The sequence below is a fragment of the Euprymna scolopes genome, chromosome 19 (genome assembly GCF_053919585.1).
Source record: "Euprymna scolopes isolate OS-2025 chromosome 19, ASM5391958v1, whole genome shotgun sequence".
Classification (NCBI taxonomy): Eukaryota; Metazoa; Mollusca; class Cephalopoda; order Sepiida; family Sepiolidae; genus Euprymna; species Euprymna scolopes.
The window spans coordinates 50534028-50556463 of NC_136500.1; the positions used below are offsets into that span (position 1 = coordinate 50534028).

Sequence of the window (22436 nt, forward strand, 5' to 3'; positions counted from 1 at the left end):
TATTTTTTGTGTCACACTTACATCCGGGTCGTTTAGTTGTTATGTACTTTCATTTCTTGTCATAAATAATTTTATCAAGAATTCTTAAGTTTTGGTTTTGCTTGACTATAGCTGATAGCACTTAAGTCATTTATTTTTTTATAAATAATTTTAGCAAGAATTCTTCATAAGTTTTGGTTTCAATTATGGCTGAAGGAACTAAAGTTTATATATATACTACCAAAAGTACCCGTCGTTGACTGGGTTCAAAAACAGCCTACAGAAAATGGACTCTGATTTATGAAAGTATGATAGGTTATGAAAAGGAAGGATTGTAAAAAGATAGCTTCGAATTTGCAGGTATCAAAACCAATGCAAAATATGATGAAAGTAAAAATAAAATAGATAAACCCCATAATTTATTATACCATACCTGTTCACACTGAAACACTTATCACAATATTCCGTGGATCTATATTAAAAAACCTTGTTAAACTCTGTGACATATTTCCATTCTATGGAGGTTAGGTGCGAACGAACACCTCAATTTTATTATACCATATTTCTTCAAACTGAAACATAATTATCAAAGTATACTTACACAGATAGATATGAAAAGTCTTTATTAAAGTTTGTGCCTATTTCCATTCTATGGAGCCCAGGCGCGAACGCAGCCTCACAATTTTATTATATTATCCCTATTCAAGTTAAAACATACTTATCAAAGTATTCTTTTGTATATCTATATCAAAAACACTTGTAAACGTTTATTTTTAATTTTGAAGTTTTTTATTTCCATACTTTGTGGACCAGGCGCGTACGCAGACCCCACAATTTTAATGAACCACTGTTCTGCCAGACAAACATATCCATTCCTGTGTCTCGATACATCTTCTATCATTATATCTAATCAGTATTTTAAAATAGTCAAACATATAGGAGCCTATTTGAGACCAGACACACACACACACACATTCAGCTTTATATTATATATATATATATATATATATATATATATATATATATATATATATATATTCTAAGTTTTGTTTTGGTTTCGATTCAAGCAATCACACCCAAGTCATATGAATATATTTTTTTTTATTCTTGAAATCGCAACTTTACAATGTATAAGAATCGATAGAATATTAATTCTTTAATAATATGTAAAACATCTGCATAAATTAAAATATATTTAAGCATATTTTTTGACTGGGCTTTGTCAGGCATTCATGCTAGCTTAGATAAATACTTTTGCAGTTTTGATAAAAAAAAAAGCTACAATAATATCAGAGCATCTCCATTTACACTGAACATCTACAGAATGCCAACATTAATATATTACATATGAATGTGTCCCCTGTGGAATTTCTACATGTTTCGCTAGTGATTGACTAATATCTTAACATATTTACAGATCTGCTAACACATTGGACTTCTTTTTTCCTTTATATCCAGCTTCTTTAACTTCTAATTTCTCTTAATTACTCTTAATTCATAATAAAATAAACTTTTCAAAGTTTAGGCACACAAAAATGCTATTTCAAACAAATTCTGGTGTTACCTGATCAGGCTATTTGAAGATATAGGCTTCCTGACCTAAAGGGGTCCTGGATATGACCTTAAACTATATCCAGTGGTGAGGCCCCAGCTTGTGGGCTTTGGGGAGTGTGGAGCCACCCTTTAATTACCATTGCTCCCAGATCCACTCTGACCCGGAGTGGTAGTACCTGTTAAGGTCCCAACTATGGGTTAAATACAAACCAACGTGAAAACAACAAATATATTCTATTAAACAAATTTTTCTTCAAAATCTTTGGATTCGACATTAAATAACTCGAAAAGGGTTGATATGCCATAAAACAAAAACAACCAACCAATCCTGACCTAAAATACACCAAATGTTAATGTTTTTGTTTTTCCTTTCCTTTAGAAAAACTTAATTATGTTCTGCAAAGCCAAACAAAAAGAATATTCCTCTACAAAATGAGCAAAACAAATATCTTGAATAAATATTTAAAGATATAAAGAACCTGAAGCACAAAAACTTTTACAAAAATAGCCAGATTCTGCATTAAATAACCTAAAAAGGATTGATACGCCATAAAACAACAAAACCAATTCTACTTAAGCACAAGGGATTTTCTAAAACAATTTAAAAAAAAATATACCTACACGTTTCATAATGAAGATATAAATTTTCTAAATGTGCTCACACTTCAGAAAATACTTACCTATAACTTGGATCTAAAAGGACAGCCACCCTACACCAAAGCATGCTGCAGGATCTCTGAAACATATCAGTGATATCCATTGGGCCTGATACGACTGAGTATGTGTGTGTATATACAGAACCTACACTTCTTGTCACTGCTGAGTGATCTTGGCAGAAGTAGAGAGTGTGAGCCACCTTAAATCTAGTTGTAAGATTTTGCAAGGGGTGGCTACTATACAATGTGACACAATGGAGTGTGTGAATATTTCTACTGAACTGACTGTTACGTTATGGCGTCCATCTGATAGGATGGCTGCGATAATAAATGGATCAGATGAGAGTTAGGTAAACATACTGAAATTAAGCAATGTTGAACCTGGTCAGTACCAGATGGGTGACCAATTTGAGAATATCAGGCGCTGTAAAATGTTGGATATCAAATGTAGCAGCAAGTCCTGGGAACATGTTTACCAGAAAGAACAGTTGGAAATAAGTCGTACACCATCCACTCATATGACTATGCAATTTCTACTTATATGTATCTTGAAAATGGAGCTACTATACCTGACATAGTGATATGGAATAAGGAGAAAGAAGCAACCTTAGTAGAAGTTAGTGTCCCCTATGATGCTGGGTCACACACAGCTGAAAGGGAAAAGGTAACGAAATACCAAAGTTTTATGTACGACATGAAAAGTAACTGAAATCTTAAGAAAATCGCCATCATTCCAGTAATTATAGGACCAACCGGACTTTTGAAAAAGAATTTCCAAAACTACCTGGCGAATATATCTGGTGAATCAGAGATGCAAACATTTAAAGGGACAATTAGAATCTTAAAAAGATCTCTCAGAAGATGAGAGATAGTGAGTGTCTGGCATCTGATAGGATGCTCCATCTCTAGCTAGAACAAAAGAAAAAATGTGCATGTGTGCGACTTTATGCATATATATATATATATATATATATATATATATGCTCAGAAAAAAAACAATTGTAATGAAGTCTTTTCATCTATCTGTTCGATGTCAATATGTTTTCGGGCACACACATACATATCCCTCCTAATCTTTGACCTCTTGACCCTCTATCTCATTTTAGTTAAGAATCTTTCTATCTATCCACTACCTTAATTATTCCATTATCCTTACATTCTTGCCTTACCAAATAATTTACTTTAACTAAAAAAGCACCAGAGAGTTCCAAGGGGAGGTAAATAGCATGTAACTATTGCCAATTTTTTTAATAAATTGTACATTAACACTTATAAATATGAGCTACTTTCCTTGTTTTTAGCATATATATTTTAGCATTACTTTCCTTATGTCACGTATTCTCAAAAATATATAGCAAGGTTTTTCTATATATCTATAAAAGTGAACGTGTCTGTGTACATTTCCCTGCGCAATATCTCTGTCAATTTTCTGTCTACAGACTTGAAATTTGATATACAGGATACTGAGATTTGGGAAAATCTTTGTGATCGGTTTTCAGCCAGAAAGTTGACTGTTATGGGGTCGGAGTTCAACGATTTGACCTTTGAGAACTCTACCAAACTCCTCCGCCAATTTTGGGTCTAAACACATGAAATTTTATATATAGGTTCCTTGGACATGGATCTAACTTAATAACTTGATTTGAGCCCAAAACAATAAATGTTAAAGGGTCATAATACGGATCAAAGTTGAAAAAATTGACCGCTTTTTTTCTTTTTCTTTTTTTTTTCTTTTTGTTCAACATACACCCCCAAACACCTGGGCAACGCTGAGCTGAAGTGCTAGTTTTAAATAAATAAAAATAAAATCAATTTTTAAATAAGTAAAAATTGAGAACTCATGTTTTTTTTTTTTTTTTTTTTTTTTTTAAAATAATTCAGTAATATTTAAATACTTTTGACATGCCAATTAAGTAGGTAACAATGGTTTTAGTTGAAATTGACACAAAAAGTCAGATACCGTTTGTTTGTTTTTTTTTTAATCAATTTTTTTTTTTTTTTTTTTTTGGAATTTTCTGAATTTCACTACAAAAGTGTTGTTGCACTTTTTTTAAAGTTATATGAAACTTACGTTGTTAATGTACGCCATCTTGTTACACTTGCTTTTTAAATTCTGTTTTTTCTCCTTGTGTTAGATGATCTTGCTTGAGAATGCTGAAGGACAGAAGAAACATTACGAAAAGAAATGTGAAGAAATGGCTCAGCGTCTTCTTGAGAAAGAAAAATCTCTCGACAATTCTCGAAAAGAAATCAATCATTACCAGGTAGGAACTCCTTTTTATGCTACCATTAATTCCCTGTTGCTGACAGTGGGCAGCATATTTATTTTTTTTTTTGTGGCAGATTAATATAAAAATGAACAGGAAAAAAGGGGACAATATTAGTTATATATTAGTACATATGTGGTTGTTGTTTCCTAACTGTTAATCCAATGCAACTTCAGTGTTTATAGATAGTGCTCAATAGCAGAGCAGTATTATAAATCTTTTTATTTCTACAAACATTGGCTACACATGTGCATACATATTTCAACTGGCTTTCTTCAAAATTCAATTTCTTCACCTCATATTGACTAAAAAAAATTAGTTAATATGGCCTGAAAAAGCTGAATTTGAATAAAGTAGCCGCTAAAACCTGTATGCACATATGTAGCCAATAATGCTTGTATGAATATAAAGATATGTTAATCCACAGAATGTTTTGTATGAAGTGTTCTATGAGTTTTGATCTTGGTTTTCCTTCTCTTGGATTAGTTGTCTTTCAAAGCACCAGTTTTCAGGCAGCAAGTAATCAGTCTTCACTTATTGATAGTCGCAGTTATGTTGAGATTATACTTTAGCAACATGAGCTAAATTTTGTTGTCAGAGACTGCTTATTAGTGCCAAAGTAAAATGGAGACATCGACTGTAAGAGGCATTTTATACACAATATGCTATCATTTGGCCATGCCAACATTGTTATTCCTGTAAATAAAATTTACAAAAGGGGAGATAATGCAAGCTTGCTAATGGGGAATAATTGCGATTTGACGTTTCTAAATATTACATGGACCTATGCCAGGGGTTACCATCGTTTTGAACGAGGGTGGAGGGTATATTGCTAACTGTTTAGCACTCGTGGGTCAAAATAATTAATAAAAAAAAATGACCTGGACGCGTTCTTGCTAATGAAACTGGTTCTCCAAAACCTCATTCTTTTAATCATTTTTTGAGGGGGGCGGGGGAAACCCAAACTATTTTCACATTTCCATTAAAAAAAATGTTTCCTAAATATTTTTATTTTCCATAAGAGCTATACGGGCCAATCCAACTTCAGTGGATCATAGTTTGGAGACTCCTAACCTATACAATGTATTTTGCTTTATTTACTGATGAAATAAAATTCAGATTATATTTGTTGGTATTGTCTCTCAGTGGATGAAATTAAGACTTATTTTCTACCATGGAATTTCCACATGGCCTGCTAGCCTATAATAATGACTGAAATAGTGAATTATATATAATTCTTGCAGTTTTAATAGAATTAAATACTAACAAATTATATTTGTATTAAATGTGTATAGCTTATTTTGATATCAGTTATTGTACAGAATATATATGCAAAAAAAATAATACAAATAATGCATTCTTAAATAATAGCTCCTTAATTCTTTTCATTCTGTCATTTATATGGGTCTTACAAGTATATATTTGATTTTGACCTTATCCAACAGTATACTATTCATTATCTCAGCAGAGGTCATATTATGTTTGACCTCCACACTCTTTTATAATAAAGATTTTTTTTTTTTTTTCCTTTAGAATTTTTTTTTTATCTATAACTGTAGCAATATTTTTCTTTTCTGGAAAGGATTGTTTTTATTTGGAGTATATGAAAAAATTAAATTATATTGAGAAAAAAAAAATACAAGTAATTTGATTTGTCTTTTGATTTATTTTTACAGCATATCTATTGTGTGTTAAATGATTAAACACTGTGTATACAATAAAAAAAAATTATGGCGTTTTTTTTTTTGTTTTTTTTTTTAAAGCCTGTTTTCATAAGCAAATAGAAACATTATTAATTGACAAAAAAAGGAATCTGCAGAATACACATTAAGGCAGATTTTATATCAATATTAGTTTACATTTCATTTAAATCTAAAGTTTATTTTTAACTAAATAAATGTTATACTAAGTTAAAAGAAATTAATAAAAAAATGTTACATGGCATTTTTAAATTTGTAGTAGAGATAAAATGTATTCATTATAAATTATTTTTGCTTAAAAGCATAATATCTAACTTTTTTTTTTTATATTGTGTTAATACATTCATCATAATTACTTACTCATACAATGCTAAATAAAAAATTATTTTTCACAAAATTTCAAATATTTTTCTTCATACTATTTATAAAATCGTAGAAGCTAGTTAGCAAACGAAAATTTACATATGCAGGTAGTGTACCAACACTATCCAAGGAATAAATATGAACTAATTAACACATACAGGGTGTCCCAAAATGAACCATCTATTTTTAAATATAAATTGGCATCAAAATAGATGGTAAAGTTTGTGATATTCTGTATTATAATAATTAAACTTTCAAAACCCAATTTAAAAATGAAAGGGGTATAGAAAAAAATAAAATGAAAGCAAAAGACTGTCGGGCAATAGCAGATAGGTATAACTTTTAAATAGTAAAATATGAAACTAATCAGGAAAGTTAATGAATGTCTGAGGTTATTGCTCGAGATGGGAAGGTGTAATGAGGTTCAGAGCTGGAAGCAGATGTACACAGGGTTCCTCATTAATTGCTGACAATGCTAGAAATGTTTACTAATAGATCAATGTTGAAAGCAATTGTTCCCCCCACCCCCCATTCCACAATTCTCACCAATGAAATGATTGCATATAAACATGTTTATTGACTTTCAATCAAATTTTTACCCATTTGTGAAATTTTAAGTAGGACAACTCTTGGAGTAAATGCGGTATTATGATGGTTGATGATTCTAGTTAAGAGTAGGATAGACATTTTCTAGGGATGATGACAAAGGATGACCAACGACACCCATTTTAACACCCTTTTGAATGGTTTTGTATCTAATTTGTTTAAATGTTAATTCTTTTTATATTTTGTCTAAATAAATATTTCAAGGTCTGCTCTTTCCTATCAATGCAAGAGAAAACGTTCCAGACTGAAGCAATTTAAATTTTTGTTTCAATGCACCTTTTTTGGAGCTGGATTTTCTCTACATTAAAAACCGATCTTGTATCTAACACTCTCCTTGTGTTGAGACCAATAAATAATGACCAGCTTATTCAATTCCAATGTAAACATTGCAAAAAAATGTATTTTAAATGCAAAAGTACAAATTTGGTTGAGAAAGCAGTTTGGATTTTGATGTTTTTCTTAAACATACTGGAATGTTATTTTTTATAAAGAAGTCAAATGCATTGTAGTGAATTTGACTTTTTTTTTTTTTTTTTTTTTTTAATAGGATTTAAAAAAATTTGTTTCATCTTACATTATTATAATTTTTATCTCAATAGATATTCGATTAATAGTAAATTAAAAAGAAATTTCAATGCGTAATTATCAAAGTTCATTGGCATAAAATGTATGCAATGAAGTGGGACCCACAATTTTATTAATATAGAAGTATCAATGAAGAAGCCGCTCAAATACAGGCACTGAAATTATAGCAATAACAACCCTGGCAACTACTTATTTTCATGTTAAATCGTACTATAAAAAATATTTAGTATTAGTTTGCAACCAAAATTTGGTCACCCTGTCAGCAAGGCTGTAGAATACACTGACTGCTCCTCTGCAGAGAGTAAATGTCTCTAAATGGAGCCCACCTGTTGAACGTGGGTGGTGACCTGTGATATCTTAGGATGGAATCCTGATGATTGGAGGTAAGGTTTAAGTACCTCCTTCTCTAGCACACCACTTTGACCTTTATTTTGGCTAGACGAGAGGTCAGAGAGGCGTAATCTGATCAATCAGCTGATTGTGTCAAACCCCAATATATATAATCCACCCAAAACTTAACAAAATACATAACCCCACTCACTTAACACTATCCCCAAATATATAATGGCAAGTGATAGCTAAGGGTCAATCAATTGGTAAGACCCAAACTCTTCGCATCTGCTTTTGGCTAAACAAATTAATTTTCAATAATTTAGTCAACAGAAAGTGCTTGAGATTTTACTGACTAAAAGATTTCTTTCATGTAGCCTCGATATAAACAAAGCAAATGGGTTTCCCTCTTGTCATGTCACAATTATAGACTCTGAGGCGGATAGAAAGAATGATAGCTGAAAATGAATAAACTATTTATGAAAAACCAAAATAAAAACTACTTTTTAAGGTACTAAATACCGGAAAAGAAACCATTCAGATGTTTATCTCTCCAGCTCAGAGGATGAGAAAATAAATAACAGAAAAGCCTTACCATCCACAAAGGAAAGAAATTTTCCAAGATTGCTGATTATTGAATTACTAGAAAAGAAAACAAATTGATGAGTTATCACTATTCTAGTAGAGAAAATACTCAACGGAAGCCCTCCTAAAACAATAAAAGATGGAAACATCTTAATAAAAGTCGCCAACCAGAAAGATGCCCAAAGCTTACATTAAAATGGATAAATTCCACGAATATAAATGCACAGTCTTCCCACATAAAATATGAAATATATCTAAAGGAGTGATTTGAAGCTATGAGTTATCTCTAGCAATGGAAGAAGAAACATAAATGGAACTGAAAAAACAAGGAATGATCAACCACAGACGTATAAATATAAAAAGGTATGGTAGGCTGCTTGCGGCATATACATATAGACTAACTTACGATTCCCTAACAATACCAAAGAAGTTAAAATTTGTTTAAATGTAAAGTAGAGCGATATATACCAACTCCTCTAAGATGTTTCTATTGCCACAAGTATGGACACCACAAGGAAATCTGCAGAGGAAAAAAAAAACATGTGAAAAGTGCAGGGATAGAGACAGTTTTAGTCAGAAACAAAATACCCCACAGGAAATGTTGCGAGTTTGTCTCTGCTTTATTGTTATTTTCATGGAAAGTGTTCTACTAAGCTTCAATCTATGTCCCCCCTCGCCAAACTTTCACAAGAAACACTCGACTAGCTGAAAACACTATCAATAATTCCCCACTCTTTATCTGTGCCTAAACCTAAACATAGATTCCATGATCAAAGCTTCTTTCTTAGAACTGCATGCCTGTGGAATTGTCTTCCGTTTTCCTGCTTTCCAGCTGTCTATAATATGGTTGTCCTTCAAGTCCAACGTGAACAAGTTTGTTTCTGATGAGCTGTTCCACTCAAGTTAACAAATTTACCGAACTTCCATTACTATCGATTACTATATTGTCCTTTTGACTACTCTACACTCTTAACCCTTATCTTTGATAAGTGGTGACGCCTATGTAAAAAAAACCAAAAAAAACCAACAATGTCCAAGTAGTTGGCATTAACACCACTCAATATAAAACAATGATGGTATGTTCTCTGTATATCCCACTAAATGAAGACATACCTAAACCTTTTATCTTACTAGAGACTTCAATAGTCAGAACATCCCGTGGAGATCCAAAAACACTAATAAAAAAGGGCAAATGTTAGAGTTTATTCATAAAAATTATATATGCCTCCTTAATGATGGTGCACCTACACACCTCAACCTAACTAGCGGAAACCACTCAGCCATTGACCTAAGCTTATGTTACCCATCAATACATATGGACTTTAACTGAAAAGTATATGACGACACTTGTGGCAATGATCATTTTCCAATATTGATAGAAAACCCAAAATCAACAGTGAAAACCCTCCCTGATGGAAACTAAATAAGGCAAATTGACAAATATTCAAAGAAAAAATGTAGGAATAAGTTAAATCACACTGAGACAACTCAGAATATTTCACAGAGACACTAATCGAAATAGCAAATGAATGCATCCCTAAAACCTCAGCACCTAACAGGCTCAGCAGTTCATGTAAATTGAATTCCTCTTTGAAACCGAGAGAATACGAGATGATTTGAAAAATTGCAGGTAAACTTCAAACAACAATTAAACACCTCCTTAAAAATAACCCCAGAGTAACTTATAAAAAGGTAATAGCAGACTTACTAGCTGAAACCTTTTTCAAAATTCATCCAATAAAAACTATAACACAAAATATACAGTGCTGCGAAAAGAAAGTCCGCACTTGTCATTTTTTCAAGACTGCAAATTTAAGTTAAATTGAATGTAACTGTTTAAACAACCTATGCCTCATTTTGATTCAGCATTTTTTCTCTATAATTTCATCTCTTAATATTTGACTTTTAATTGAAGTATCCTAGTGTTCATGTCAATTTAGAAAATTAACTTCAAATCGAGAAGGCAGAAAAAAACTCTGTAGCAACAAATGAGCTTAAAACCAACTTAAAATATTCACAAAAAGCATCTCTAATCGTAAAATATTCACCTTTTAGCGTCTCTAATCATAATTATTGTTATTCCTAGATTATACAACGTAACATTTAGTTCTTTAGTTCATATACCACGAGTTTCTCTTAGTGATTGTCAGGATCTCATTAATCTCCACCTTTCTGGTTTATCCAATCGAGAAATCGGCTGCAGATTAAAATGTGATGAGAAAACTGTACAAATGACTGTGCAAAAACACCAAAGCACTGGCAGTGTTCGTGATGCCCTTAAATCTGGTCATCCTAGTGTTACTTCTTACAGAGAAGACAATGCTATCTAGATCTGCAGCCTCAGAAACAGATTTGAAACGGCTCCCCAAATCCAACAACAGTGTAATATTATCAAAAAGTGCTCTCTTCCTACGGTTAAGAACAAATTAAAGGAATTTAATTTGCGGGACTGTGTTCCAAGATGAGTCAATGATTTCTGTAAAGAACAGAAAGTGCCATCTGGAAATTGTAAGATGCAATGAAGATCATGACTCTTCATATTTGTAGAAAATGATTTTTAGCGACGAAAGCAAGTTACATAGGCTAAACAGTGATGTAGGCAGTACATCCGTTGAAGGAAGGAGGAAGATTTTAATCCTAAGTGCACAATTTCAACGCTGCCAGATGATGGATGTTCAGTTTTGGTGTGGGGCGTTATTAGTGTCAATGGTCCAGGGCCTATATTTCGCTTACAAGGTCAAATTAACCAAATACTTTAATATGCTGGCTGAGCATTTTCTACCCTACTTTTAGCCGGAATTTAGATGATAATCTCCTCTTCATGCAGAATAATGCTCCCATTCACACAGCGGGAAATGTCAAGAGGTTCCTTGAAGAGCATGATATAGAAGAGCGTGTTTGGATTGGCCTGCACAATCTCCAGACCTCAGTCCTATCACAAACATATGGCATTATATCAAGCAACAGCTACGCAATGATAAAATTTCAAGTCTGGAAGAACTTTAGGCAAGAATTAAAGAGAAGTAGGATGCCCTTTGACCGGAGTATTGCTGCAGACTAATTCAAATTAGCAAGTGTTGAATTGCAGAAAGGATGTGCTACTAAATAACTAGTTCATTGTGTTCCATTAATGTTCTCAAGTTACATTTAAATAACAATTTTCCATTGTGCGGACTTTCTTTTTTACCTTCTTGATTTGAACTTAATTTTTTAAATTGACATGAACACTAGGATACTTCAATTAAAAATCAAATATGAACAGGTAAAATTATAGAGGAATAAAAGGCGAATTAAATGGGGTATAGGTTGTTTAAACAGTTACATTCATGCTTAAATTTGCGGTTTTTGAAAAAAATGACAAGTGCGGATTTTCTTTTTGGTGGCATTGTATGACAAACAAAATGCAGGACGCAAACTACATTTTAAATTGAGAAACATAGAAGATTACAATACATTAACCGAACTAAAAAATTCTATTAAAAGATCCCACAACACAGCCGTAGGACTTGATGAAATCCATTACGAATTCTTGCGGCAATTCCCTACAGAATCACTAAAATTACTAAAAATTAGGGATTACCAATTATCAAATTAGGCGATTACCAATTAATTGGCCTTTGCTAATTGCCCGATTAATAGGTTTTTTAATGCCAATTTATCAGCAAATTTTGTTGTTATAAATGATACTAATATTAATTATATTGTAAACAAAGAAATTTGGCTTGCCAGTGAAAATTTATCAAAGAAACATGCATTGTCTACACCATATTATTAAATAATATGATGCGCTTTTAATATGTAAACTTTTATAGCTGTACTGAATTTAAGGCAAATAGATGTAAGCATATAGAAATTTTTTTTTATATATTTTCACCCCAAACAAGGCACATTGCCACTTTGGTGTAGGGGGCTACTATCAGGGACAACAACTACTGGGGTACTATGTAGGGATTTGGGCAGCAAGATGTTGGTTCACCTTGCACTTGAACTTCTGCACGTCAGTACAGTTGGGGAAGCAGGGGCCTGGAATGGAATTCCAAAGTCTAGCGGTTCTGAGGAAGAAACTACTAGAGTAGAAAGATCTTTTACATCTAGGGATCTCTACAGTGTGGGGGTGGGATTTAGCAGCCTGACGGATTTGTTGAGGGTGTTCATGTCGTGGGGGTACGAGTGCTTGCAGTTCGTCAGAGCATTCACCATTAAAATACTTGTAGAACAGGCAGAGGGATGCAATGTTTCGTTGATAGGACAGAGGCTGAAGCTTAGATGCAAGTTCAGGGCCTATCAAATTTGCGACTCTCTTTTGAACCCTGTCCAGGAGCAAGAGACTAGTAGCAGATGCACCAGCCCAAATATGACAGCAATACTTCATACATGGGCGAATGGTGGCCTTATAGAGGTACAGGACACTTTCGGGTGTTAGTAGTTTTCTAGCACGATAGAGAGAGCCCACCTTCCTTGCAGCAGCCCTGGTAATGCCTTCAATATAATTGTTCCAACTCATGTTTCCTGTGAACGTTAGGCCAAGCAGTTTGAAAGATGTACTCTCAGATAAAGAGTCGTTGGCCATTGCTATAGATGGTAGAGAAGGTTTCTTGTAATTATTGAATGAAACTAGTTTAGTCCATTTTTGTCCCCATTCTACTACAGATTGGAGGTCATCCTCTAGCGTTTCTGCCATTTCTTTAGATATGTGTTCATTTGTTTTCCTGTTGTAGAGTGTAGTGTCATCAGCATATATACCCATCTCAGAGGCAATTTTGTTGGGGAGGTCATTTATGAATATCAGGAACAGTAGAGGTCCAAGGATTGACCCCTGGGGCATTTATATCATATTTATATCATATTGTTTAGATGTACGACCGTCGAGGACAACCTGGATTTTTCTCTTATCTAAGAAGGATTTTATTATGCTAATATTCTACCAGTAATACCATATGATCTAATTTTCCTGAAGAGACCCTCATGCCATACCCTGTCAAAAGCTTTAGATATATCTAGAGCTACCTCTCTGCCCTCCCCCGCTTTTCCAGTGAATGGTATATACGTTCAGAGATTACAGTTAGGATGTCTGCTGTGGAACGGGCTTGTCTACATCCATATTGTTGGTCAGTCAGAAGTTTAGCATCTGTAAGGTGATGGACTAGAGCATGGTTAATTAAGGTCTCAAATATTTTGGCAAAAAGTGGGAGGAGGCTAATAGGGTGATAATTTACTGGGTCAGTTCTTTCGCCAGAATTCTTAAATACTGGTACCACAGAAGCAGTTTTCTAACAGCCCGGAAAGCAAGATTCATTAAGGCATTTGTTGTAGAGTTTGGAGAGAACTGGAGCTACTTCGGCTGAGCACTTTTCTAATAGCACAGCTGGGATGAGATCGGGTCCACATGCTTTTGAAGTGTCAAGGTTTTTTATGATAGCATGCACCTAAGCAGGGGTGATTTTTTTCAGATCGTCTAGCATGGCGTCTGTCCACATAGGAAATTCAGGTAGGGAGTGGTTGGAAGGGTCCAGTGTGGAGTTTGAGGCAAACTGTCTGGCAAGCATGTTAACCTTCTCAGTTGCTGAGCAAACAACCTCGTGATAGTTGGTTAGTGGGGAAATTGTTGATTGCCGATTATTTACTACACTGTTGTAGATTTTCACGAGTTACGAGTTCCTAGTTTTTCAGTCCTTTCTCTTTCTAGCGAATTATCATTATTTTTTACATTAAATCATTAGTGCGGCACTTCCATTTCTCGTTCTCTTCTCTTTCAGTGGAGGAGAAATCCTTCATGACTGAGACAATTTTTATTTTTGTATCTTTTCTCCACGTTAAAAAATGATCCTGCTGTCTAACTCTGTCCCGTGGGGAGGCATTGTAAATAGGTACCATTACATATGTATTATTATTACTATTATTATTTTTTTTTTTCATAGGAGTCACCACTTATCAAGGCCCGGAGGCCACTCGAGGATGAGGATTAATGGGTGTACAGTAGTCAATGGGATGATATTGTAGCTATCGCGAGTAGTTTAGATAATGTATTTATTATTGAGATAAATTACTAATTAGATATCAGATATGTAATTTCAATATATCAAAAATTAACTAAATACTAACAATAACCTTCAACCACTATGGCAACCAGTTTCTGCTGGTAGTATTTTGATGTCAATCCCAAGAATAAGAATACTGCTGCTTGCAAGTTATGTCAATCTATTACATGAAAGGGTGGCAAATCAGTAAAAACTTTTACAATTACTAATCTGTTAAACCATCTTAGAAATGTTCGTTCAAAAGAAGCAAAAGTTGCAGATCAGAAATAAAAGCAAAATGAATATTCAGGGACAAACATTCCAGGAACAAGTGGCAGCAACTACAAGTCTCTAGCAAAACATCAAATTACTAGAGAACTAATATTGGCCAAAACGAAAGTTTGGAATACTAATAACTACAAGAGATCCATTATTTGAGAAGAGAAATGATTGCTGTTGATATTCAACCATATTCTGTAACATCTGACATTGGATTTAATAGGCTTATTGCAAAACTTTGTTCAAATTACAGCATTCCATAAAAAATTTCAAAATCACATATCACAAAACTATTAAAAGATACAAATCTGAATTATCGCATGCCTAATCAATACATATTGTAGAATGCTATATCCAAATCTCAGCTCTTTACACTATGTACTTAAATAGTATCCTCAAGAAAATGTAATAATTTTATGTAGTGTTTTTCACTTTGTTTATCATGGCGATTTAAGTAAATGTATATGTTCTATATCAATTTAATTTTAATAAAAGAGAGCTGCATGCTATTAACAATAGAGTTCTTTATACAATTGGTATTTGTGGTTCTGTTGAATTCTTCATTTGACACTGATTACATTCGTCCATTTGAGGTGGTTCCCTCGACCTCTTCCCCAGTCAAACAGAAAAAAAACTTCAGTTGCCCTTCAATGCTTGTGATACAAATCACTTGTTTTGTATTGTTTACTAATTTGTTAGGTGAAAGTATGGAATAGTTAGAAATTCTTATGTTAAGAAATGGGTTTCCAAAAGGTACTATTTTTTGTTTTAACATCTTTATTTATTGTATTGTCTTTGTTCAAGTTAATGCTGTGATGGACGTTGAATGCCCAGAAAAAGTCCCTTCTGATTAAATGTTTATCGGTTTAAAATAACCAAACAAACTTGGCTGATTAGAATAACAGAATACTTTTTGATCTGGTAAACATTATTCAGAAAGGACTTTTTCATGGCATATGTGTGAAACAGAATGATTTGCACAAACCGGAATTTTTTGATAAGAGATTCGTTCATTTTTTCTTTCATAATTTGGGATGCTATAAGATTCCTACCTTAACAATTTTTGAGAGTTACAAGACTATTCTCCAAAATATAAAAAGGGAATTTTTTTTTTTTTTTGCCATTAAACAAATTAATGAGGTTTGATATTCTGGTTAAACATCTCATCCAGCAAACAAACGAAACAAAAAATAACTTCTTACAAAACAACTCAGCTAAATCCCATGAATAAATATTTGGAAATATAAATACCTTGAATCCCTTTTTTTTTTTTTTTTTTTTAATGGTTAAATTCAACATAACCCAAAAAGAATTTCAAAGAGGAAAAAAAACAACAAACAGAATACCCTGAATAGGTACTTGAAGATATAAAAAAATCTAGACCATAATTTTTTTTTTTTAAAAATGACTGGATTCGGCATTAAATAACCGGAAAAGGGTTGAAATGCTGTAAAACAAAAGCAACCAACCAAAACTAATTAACTAAAATCATTGAATTAGAAATTGAGACCGGTTATAAAATTGGATATGGAGAAAGTGTATTTGTATGGCCAAGCTCTTGATGTTATCATAAAAGTTTTGTTACCTTAGTAATACCATAGGATCACAGGAAGTCACTTGTCCTATTATGATTTCCAGAGTAAGGAGTGTATTTACCCAAAGTGGCACTCATTCTAGGCAGGTTGAACCGGCTTCTTCCAAAGCAGGAAGTTTCATGGGAATATCAAATTCACAGGCATCCTTATTTGTATATATATATATATATATATATATATATATATATATATATACAATATATATTATCCCATTTAAAGGAGATGAAGTTAGTTTTTCGCACTTCTTGCAAGATGATGTCGATGTTCTCCCATATACAGCACCTGGTTATTACCAGATTCAAACTGCAGTATTGCTGCTGCTAGTACAAATCTACTGATCAAATGTACAAGATCCAAATCGAACACTTAAATAATTTACGTATTGTTTTGCATCTCATTATGTAATATTTGCATTATCAATTTTAATAATTGTTTGCATTTTGATATAGTGCTTGTTTTTACCAATATATTTTTTATAAGGTTCAGAAACATATTTGTAATTTTATGGCTTCACTTTTCTACCCTGTAACCCCTCTCTCACAGACGTGATTTTACTAGTCTCAGTCTTTTCTAGAAATACTATCATGGCAATTGTGCTTCAGAATTGTCTGATCTATTTGTTACTTCATTTATTTTACTTGTTTCACTCATTGGTTTGCTGTTTTGATACGTCATCGCAATACAACTTCTTATTCCAGTAGTTTCTTTCTGATAATTTCAAGATTGTAGAACTCTATCTGCTGACTGTTTTCCTTCTACCTACACCTTGGTTTTTTTAAGACTAAGGCCAATAGCATCTTCTGTCCTTGCGATAATCATCTTTCATCATTCTCATTAGTACCTAATATCAAGTGGCATCACACCTTGTCTAGAGCGATTTCTATAAACTATATTTGGAGAAAACTGAGCATTTTGAGGGAAAATCTTTGGGGATTTTAATTTTTTTTTAACAGTCAATTTACTTCAGGGTGGAGTTATTTGATTTTTCAATGAGTTGCGATCCAGTTATAAATTAAGATAAATTTCCTACAGATACACCCACCCATGCGCTATGACCAAGCAAACAAGTCAGTAAGTACCCACCGAAAAATAATAACTAAGAGCAATTTTTTTTTTTTTGTATTCGCATGGATACTAGTCTAATAATAAAAAAGCAACTTCTCATTTTTTTTGGTAATTTTTTTCTTTTTCTTAATTATCTTCTTGGAAATATTGATAATCACTTTGAGTATTGAGCATTTGTCGGTCAGCCATGGTGTTTAGCGTATTGGTCATCTTAATTGTCTTTGGCTGATAGCTTCCTTGTCTCTCTGCAACCAAGTTGTGACGAATTTGTATATTCTATGATTCATATGCTGCATGGAATCTTAGTAATAAGTGACTTGATGCTGTGTTTGTGTGTTGGAAAGGTCTTGGAATCGTGCAGCAGCAGAGATTGGACAAGTCTTTTTGTTTTTGTTTCTACCCGTTTTTGTTGCATCTGCTTCTGTTCAACTTGGAATCCACGCTGCACTATTGGTTTTTAATGCCGATGGAAAAATGAGAAATCAACTTTTAACTTCATCTTCTTTGTCCAACTTCTAATATCTTTCGCTGCCGTTTTTGGTGCAAGGAACAACGCTGTCAACTTTTGAATGATGGTATGTTTCAAAGAATTTAAGCAAGGGCTTATTGGGAGGGGACATCTCTTACTTGAACCAATAATACCATTTAAATTTTTAATGAAAACTAATTAGTATTCTTATCTCACAGGAATATTTATAGGAACATATGGATACAATTTGATGAAATATTTCATCAGATAGATTTCGAAGATTTTCATTCTTTAGAATTAAACTTATATATGTGTGTGTGTGTGTGTGTGTGTGTGTGTGTGTGTGTGTGCGCGCACCCATCAAAAATGACAAGAAAAAGTTATCCTTCACCAGTGTTTGTAGAAATATTTATATGAAATATTTCAGTTTAGTGAAGTTTAAAAAAAGAAAATATATATTGAAAGAAAATTGGAAAGTTAAAAAAAAAAAAAAAAAAAAAAAAAAAGGAAAAAAAAAACATAGATGATGTAGGAATAAAAAAAATTTAAAAAAATAAACTCTTAATACTTTAAATGCATTTATATGGAAGTTATTTTACTCACTATGATAGGATGTGGGATGAAGTTTTTTTTAATTTTTTTTTTTTTATAAATAGTTTTTAAAGGGTGAAAAAACTTCCAAGATTTTTTATACACACACACACACACACACACACACACACACACACACTCTTTGTCTGTGTGCACACGTACAGTATTACTCTTCAGTAGATTTTCTTTTTATTTTTTACTATTTATGTATGCTTGTTTAGGGGTTTCTTATAATTCACTTGTCATGAAAAAAAATTATAAATATAAACTTTTATACCTACCTACAATCTTAAAGCATGTATAGCAGAAATATAACCAATTGTTTTTATCATTGGTGAAATTTTATAACTTATGCTTTTTATATTTTGTATTTTAAAAAAAGTAGTATTGAATATCTATATTTGCTGTTCAGTTATTTGCTTATATTTTTATCGTTGAAACTTTTCTTGAATGCTATATCACTCTCTACCTACTTATTTTGCTAAATAAAAATACTTGTTTACTAATAAAAGCCCCATTTACTTAGTTCTCCACAGTGGCAAAGTTAGGCACAATTTTTGTATTTGATGTGAGGAATATTCCCCAAAATGGGTCTCTCTGCATAGGGCAGAAATAAAATAAAATATGTCCGACGAGAACAGTTTCTGCTCTGAGGACTGAACAGAATTCAATTTTACTTATAAATAAGGCAAAAGTATGAGATGTATGTATGTATGTATGTGTGGTATAATCATGTTGACATACGTGTTCCCATTAGATCACAGAAGTTAAGCAATGTTGAACCTGGTCAATACCGGATGGGTAACAATTTGGAAATACTAGGCGCTGTATGTAGGACACCTCCCAAGAAGAGTTGTCATCTCTCCAAATGGGGATATGTATGCGACTGGGGACCACTTGTGAATTTCATACTCCTATGAGACTTTCTCCTTAGAAGGAAACCAGTTCAACCTACCTGGGGTTAGTGGCGCTTTAGTATCAGAGTATGTGTATGGGGGAGGGCGTAGTGGTCATCGTTTATCTATTCTACTCTTGATTACTCGCATTAACCCATTCATCCAAGCAATTTTTTTTTTTTTTCATTCTTTCATAATTTACCCATTATTTTCATTTCAGCTGTCACCACAGTACCATATTTATTTTATGGCGAACCCTACTTAAAATATAAAATATCGACAATGATTTAAAATCAATTTTAATACTACACTTTGAAATATTTGCAGAAATACAACAAACATATTAACAAGAAATTAAACACAAGGCCATTCAACTGTGTGTGTGTGTGTGTGTGGAGGGGGGATGGATGTTGTCGATTATTATTTGTCAGAAATATTAACAAATCTTTATCGTACTCTTGACTAGAATCATCTCACTCACCACAATACCACATTCACACTTAGAGACTATCCTTGATTTGAAATAGTTCATTGGTCTCAACAATGACAACAAGTGCAGGTTCTGTCACACAGAATTAGAGTGTGTGAGCCACCTTACATCCAGTTTTAATGTTCTGCTGGGGGATGGCTGCTATGCAATGCGACACAATATGTAAATATTTCCACTAGACCATCTGTAAAAAATTGTACACTGAATGGAGTAGCAGTCCTAGGAATATATACTAAAAAAACAGTTGGAATTATGTCATACACGATCCACTATGACCATGCAATCCCTACAATTACATATCTGCAAAACAGAACTATAAAACCTGACAGTGATATGGGAAAGTTAGTGTCCCTAATGATGCTGAGCTAAACAGACTTGAGAAGGAAAAGATAATGAAATACCAAGGTTTTATGTATGACATGAAAAGAAACTGGAATCTTAGGAAGATTGCCATCATTCCTGTAATTATAGGAGCAACTGGACTCATGAAAGCGAATTTCAAAAACTATCCGATGAACCAAGATAGTCTCAAACACTTAAATGGACACTTAGAATCTTAAAAAAGAACTCTTGGTTGAAATATATGATAGCGTGTTAATATCTGGCGTCCGGTAGGATGCTCCCATCTCCAGTTAGAAGAAAATGAGAGAAAAAATAAATAAATAAAGCATTTTGTTAACATTACAATCTGATCCTAGCCCAAATGCTGGGCATCTTATAAAGTATAATACAACCACCAGACGATCTTTGTAAGTTAAAAATAAGTTGTCATGTCAGAAAGAATTATATTTAGAAAGATGATCTATATATATTATCACTAACCACAAGTACGGTGATATTTAGTTTTCCTGTAATGATGGAAAGAATATAAATGATAGTTGATATTAATATATATATAAAAAAAAAATCTATATTATAAATCTCACCTGTCTGTCTAAATGTTTGTATGTCTGCCTAAAACTTTAGAGAGAAGCGATGAATTTTCACGAAATTTGTATCGTTTTGAAGCTTGACTCTTCGGACGTCAAATATCGAAAAATTGGCTAGAACATTAATTCCTTCACCCTCAACTGGGCACTTTTCTACAGGGAGGGGTCGCTTTTTTTGATGATATTTTCGAAAGTCATCCCCTCTTTTCAATTGACTAGCCTTAATTTAAACCTTCACCACTTCTGGTTTGGCAATGGATGCAACGACAAAGATGTCAATTTTGTTTTTCACATTCTTTTCCTCCTTTGCGGTATGGGTTCGAGTCTGCCTACCTACCCCCCCCCCTCTGCAACACACACCTCCAAACACCCGGGCAACGCTCGGCACCTAGGCTAGTTAACATAAATTATATTTTAAGTTGCCCGGGAGTCTTTAAGTATTCAGTTCTTTGGTTTTTTTATCAAATTATTTTATTTAAATTGGATATTAAGTTAAATGTAATTATTGCTAAATAGTTTGGCCATTAAGTATATTAATTGAACTAAATCGTTATCAAATTATAATGTTCTTATTGTTTGTTAATGTCTTTAAAAAAAAAAAAAAAAAAAAACTGATTGGATCTAAATAGTTTCCCAAACACTCAATTTCTTATATTTCTAAATTTGCTAAGAATTTTATAGCTAAAAAATCCATTTGACAGTTTAAATGCTTCATAATTCTTTTCAAATTTCAGATATGTCATAAAGGCATTAATTTAAAAAAATTTTTTAACTATTAACAAAAGACTCAAATGATTTGTTTATGAAGAAACCAAAATGCATTGTGGTAGATTTTTATTTCGTTATGAAATTATTTTTCAAACAGGATTCTTAATGTTATTTTTTTTTATTTACACGATTGCATTTCTTTTATTTTACTAAATAAGTGATCAATAAGTGATTAATAATTATAAAAAAATGTAATAGAAGACTTTTAGCATTTGTAACTTTTTTTATCCTATTTCCCCTCTTTCTCTCTAAATAACTTTTATTTCTTTTTTTTTTTAATGAGTAAAATTTGTGCAAGCAACAACAAAATTTAAGTTTCAAATTAAATTTTTAGTTCTATTTAAATGAAATCTGATACTACTACTGATACTACTACTACTACTACTACTACTACTACTACTACTACTACTAATAATAATAATAATAATGATGATGATAATCCTGAGACCTAATGTCCTAGGTGATGTGGTCCTGGATATAACCTTAAACTATATCCGATGGTGAGGCCCCAGCTTGCAGGCTTTGGGAAGTGTGGAGCCACTCCTGAGTTGCCATTGCTCCCAGGTCCAATCTGACCCAGAGTGGTAGTACCTGTTAGAGTCCCAACTATGGGTTAAATAGAAACCGACTTGAAAAAAAAACCCCCAAATATATTCTATTAAAAAACTTTTCTTCAATATCACTGGATTCGGCATTAAATAACCTGAAAAGG

The 22436-nt window shown here is 32.8% G+C and overlaps 1 protein-coding gene across 27 annotated transcripts in view; it reads left to right on the plus strand.

Moving 5' to 3' along the window:
- LOC145303571 (uncharacterized) overlaps nucleotides 1-22436 on the plus strand; it is a 612784-nt gene that overhangs the window by 471017 nt on the left and 119331 nt on the right. For all 27 annotated transcript variants that reach the window (XM_080145085.1, XM_080145093.1, XM_080145097.1 and 24 more), the window contains one exon: nucleotides 4325-4453. In XM_080145085.1, coding sequence (XP_080001211.1) covers nucleotides 4325-4453 — 129 coding nt within the window. The remainder of the gene's footprint in view (nucleotides 1-4324; nucleotides 4454-22436) is intronic.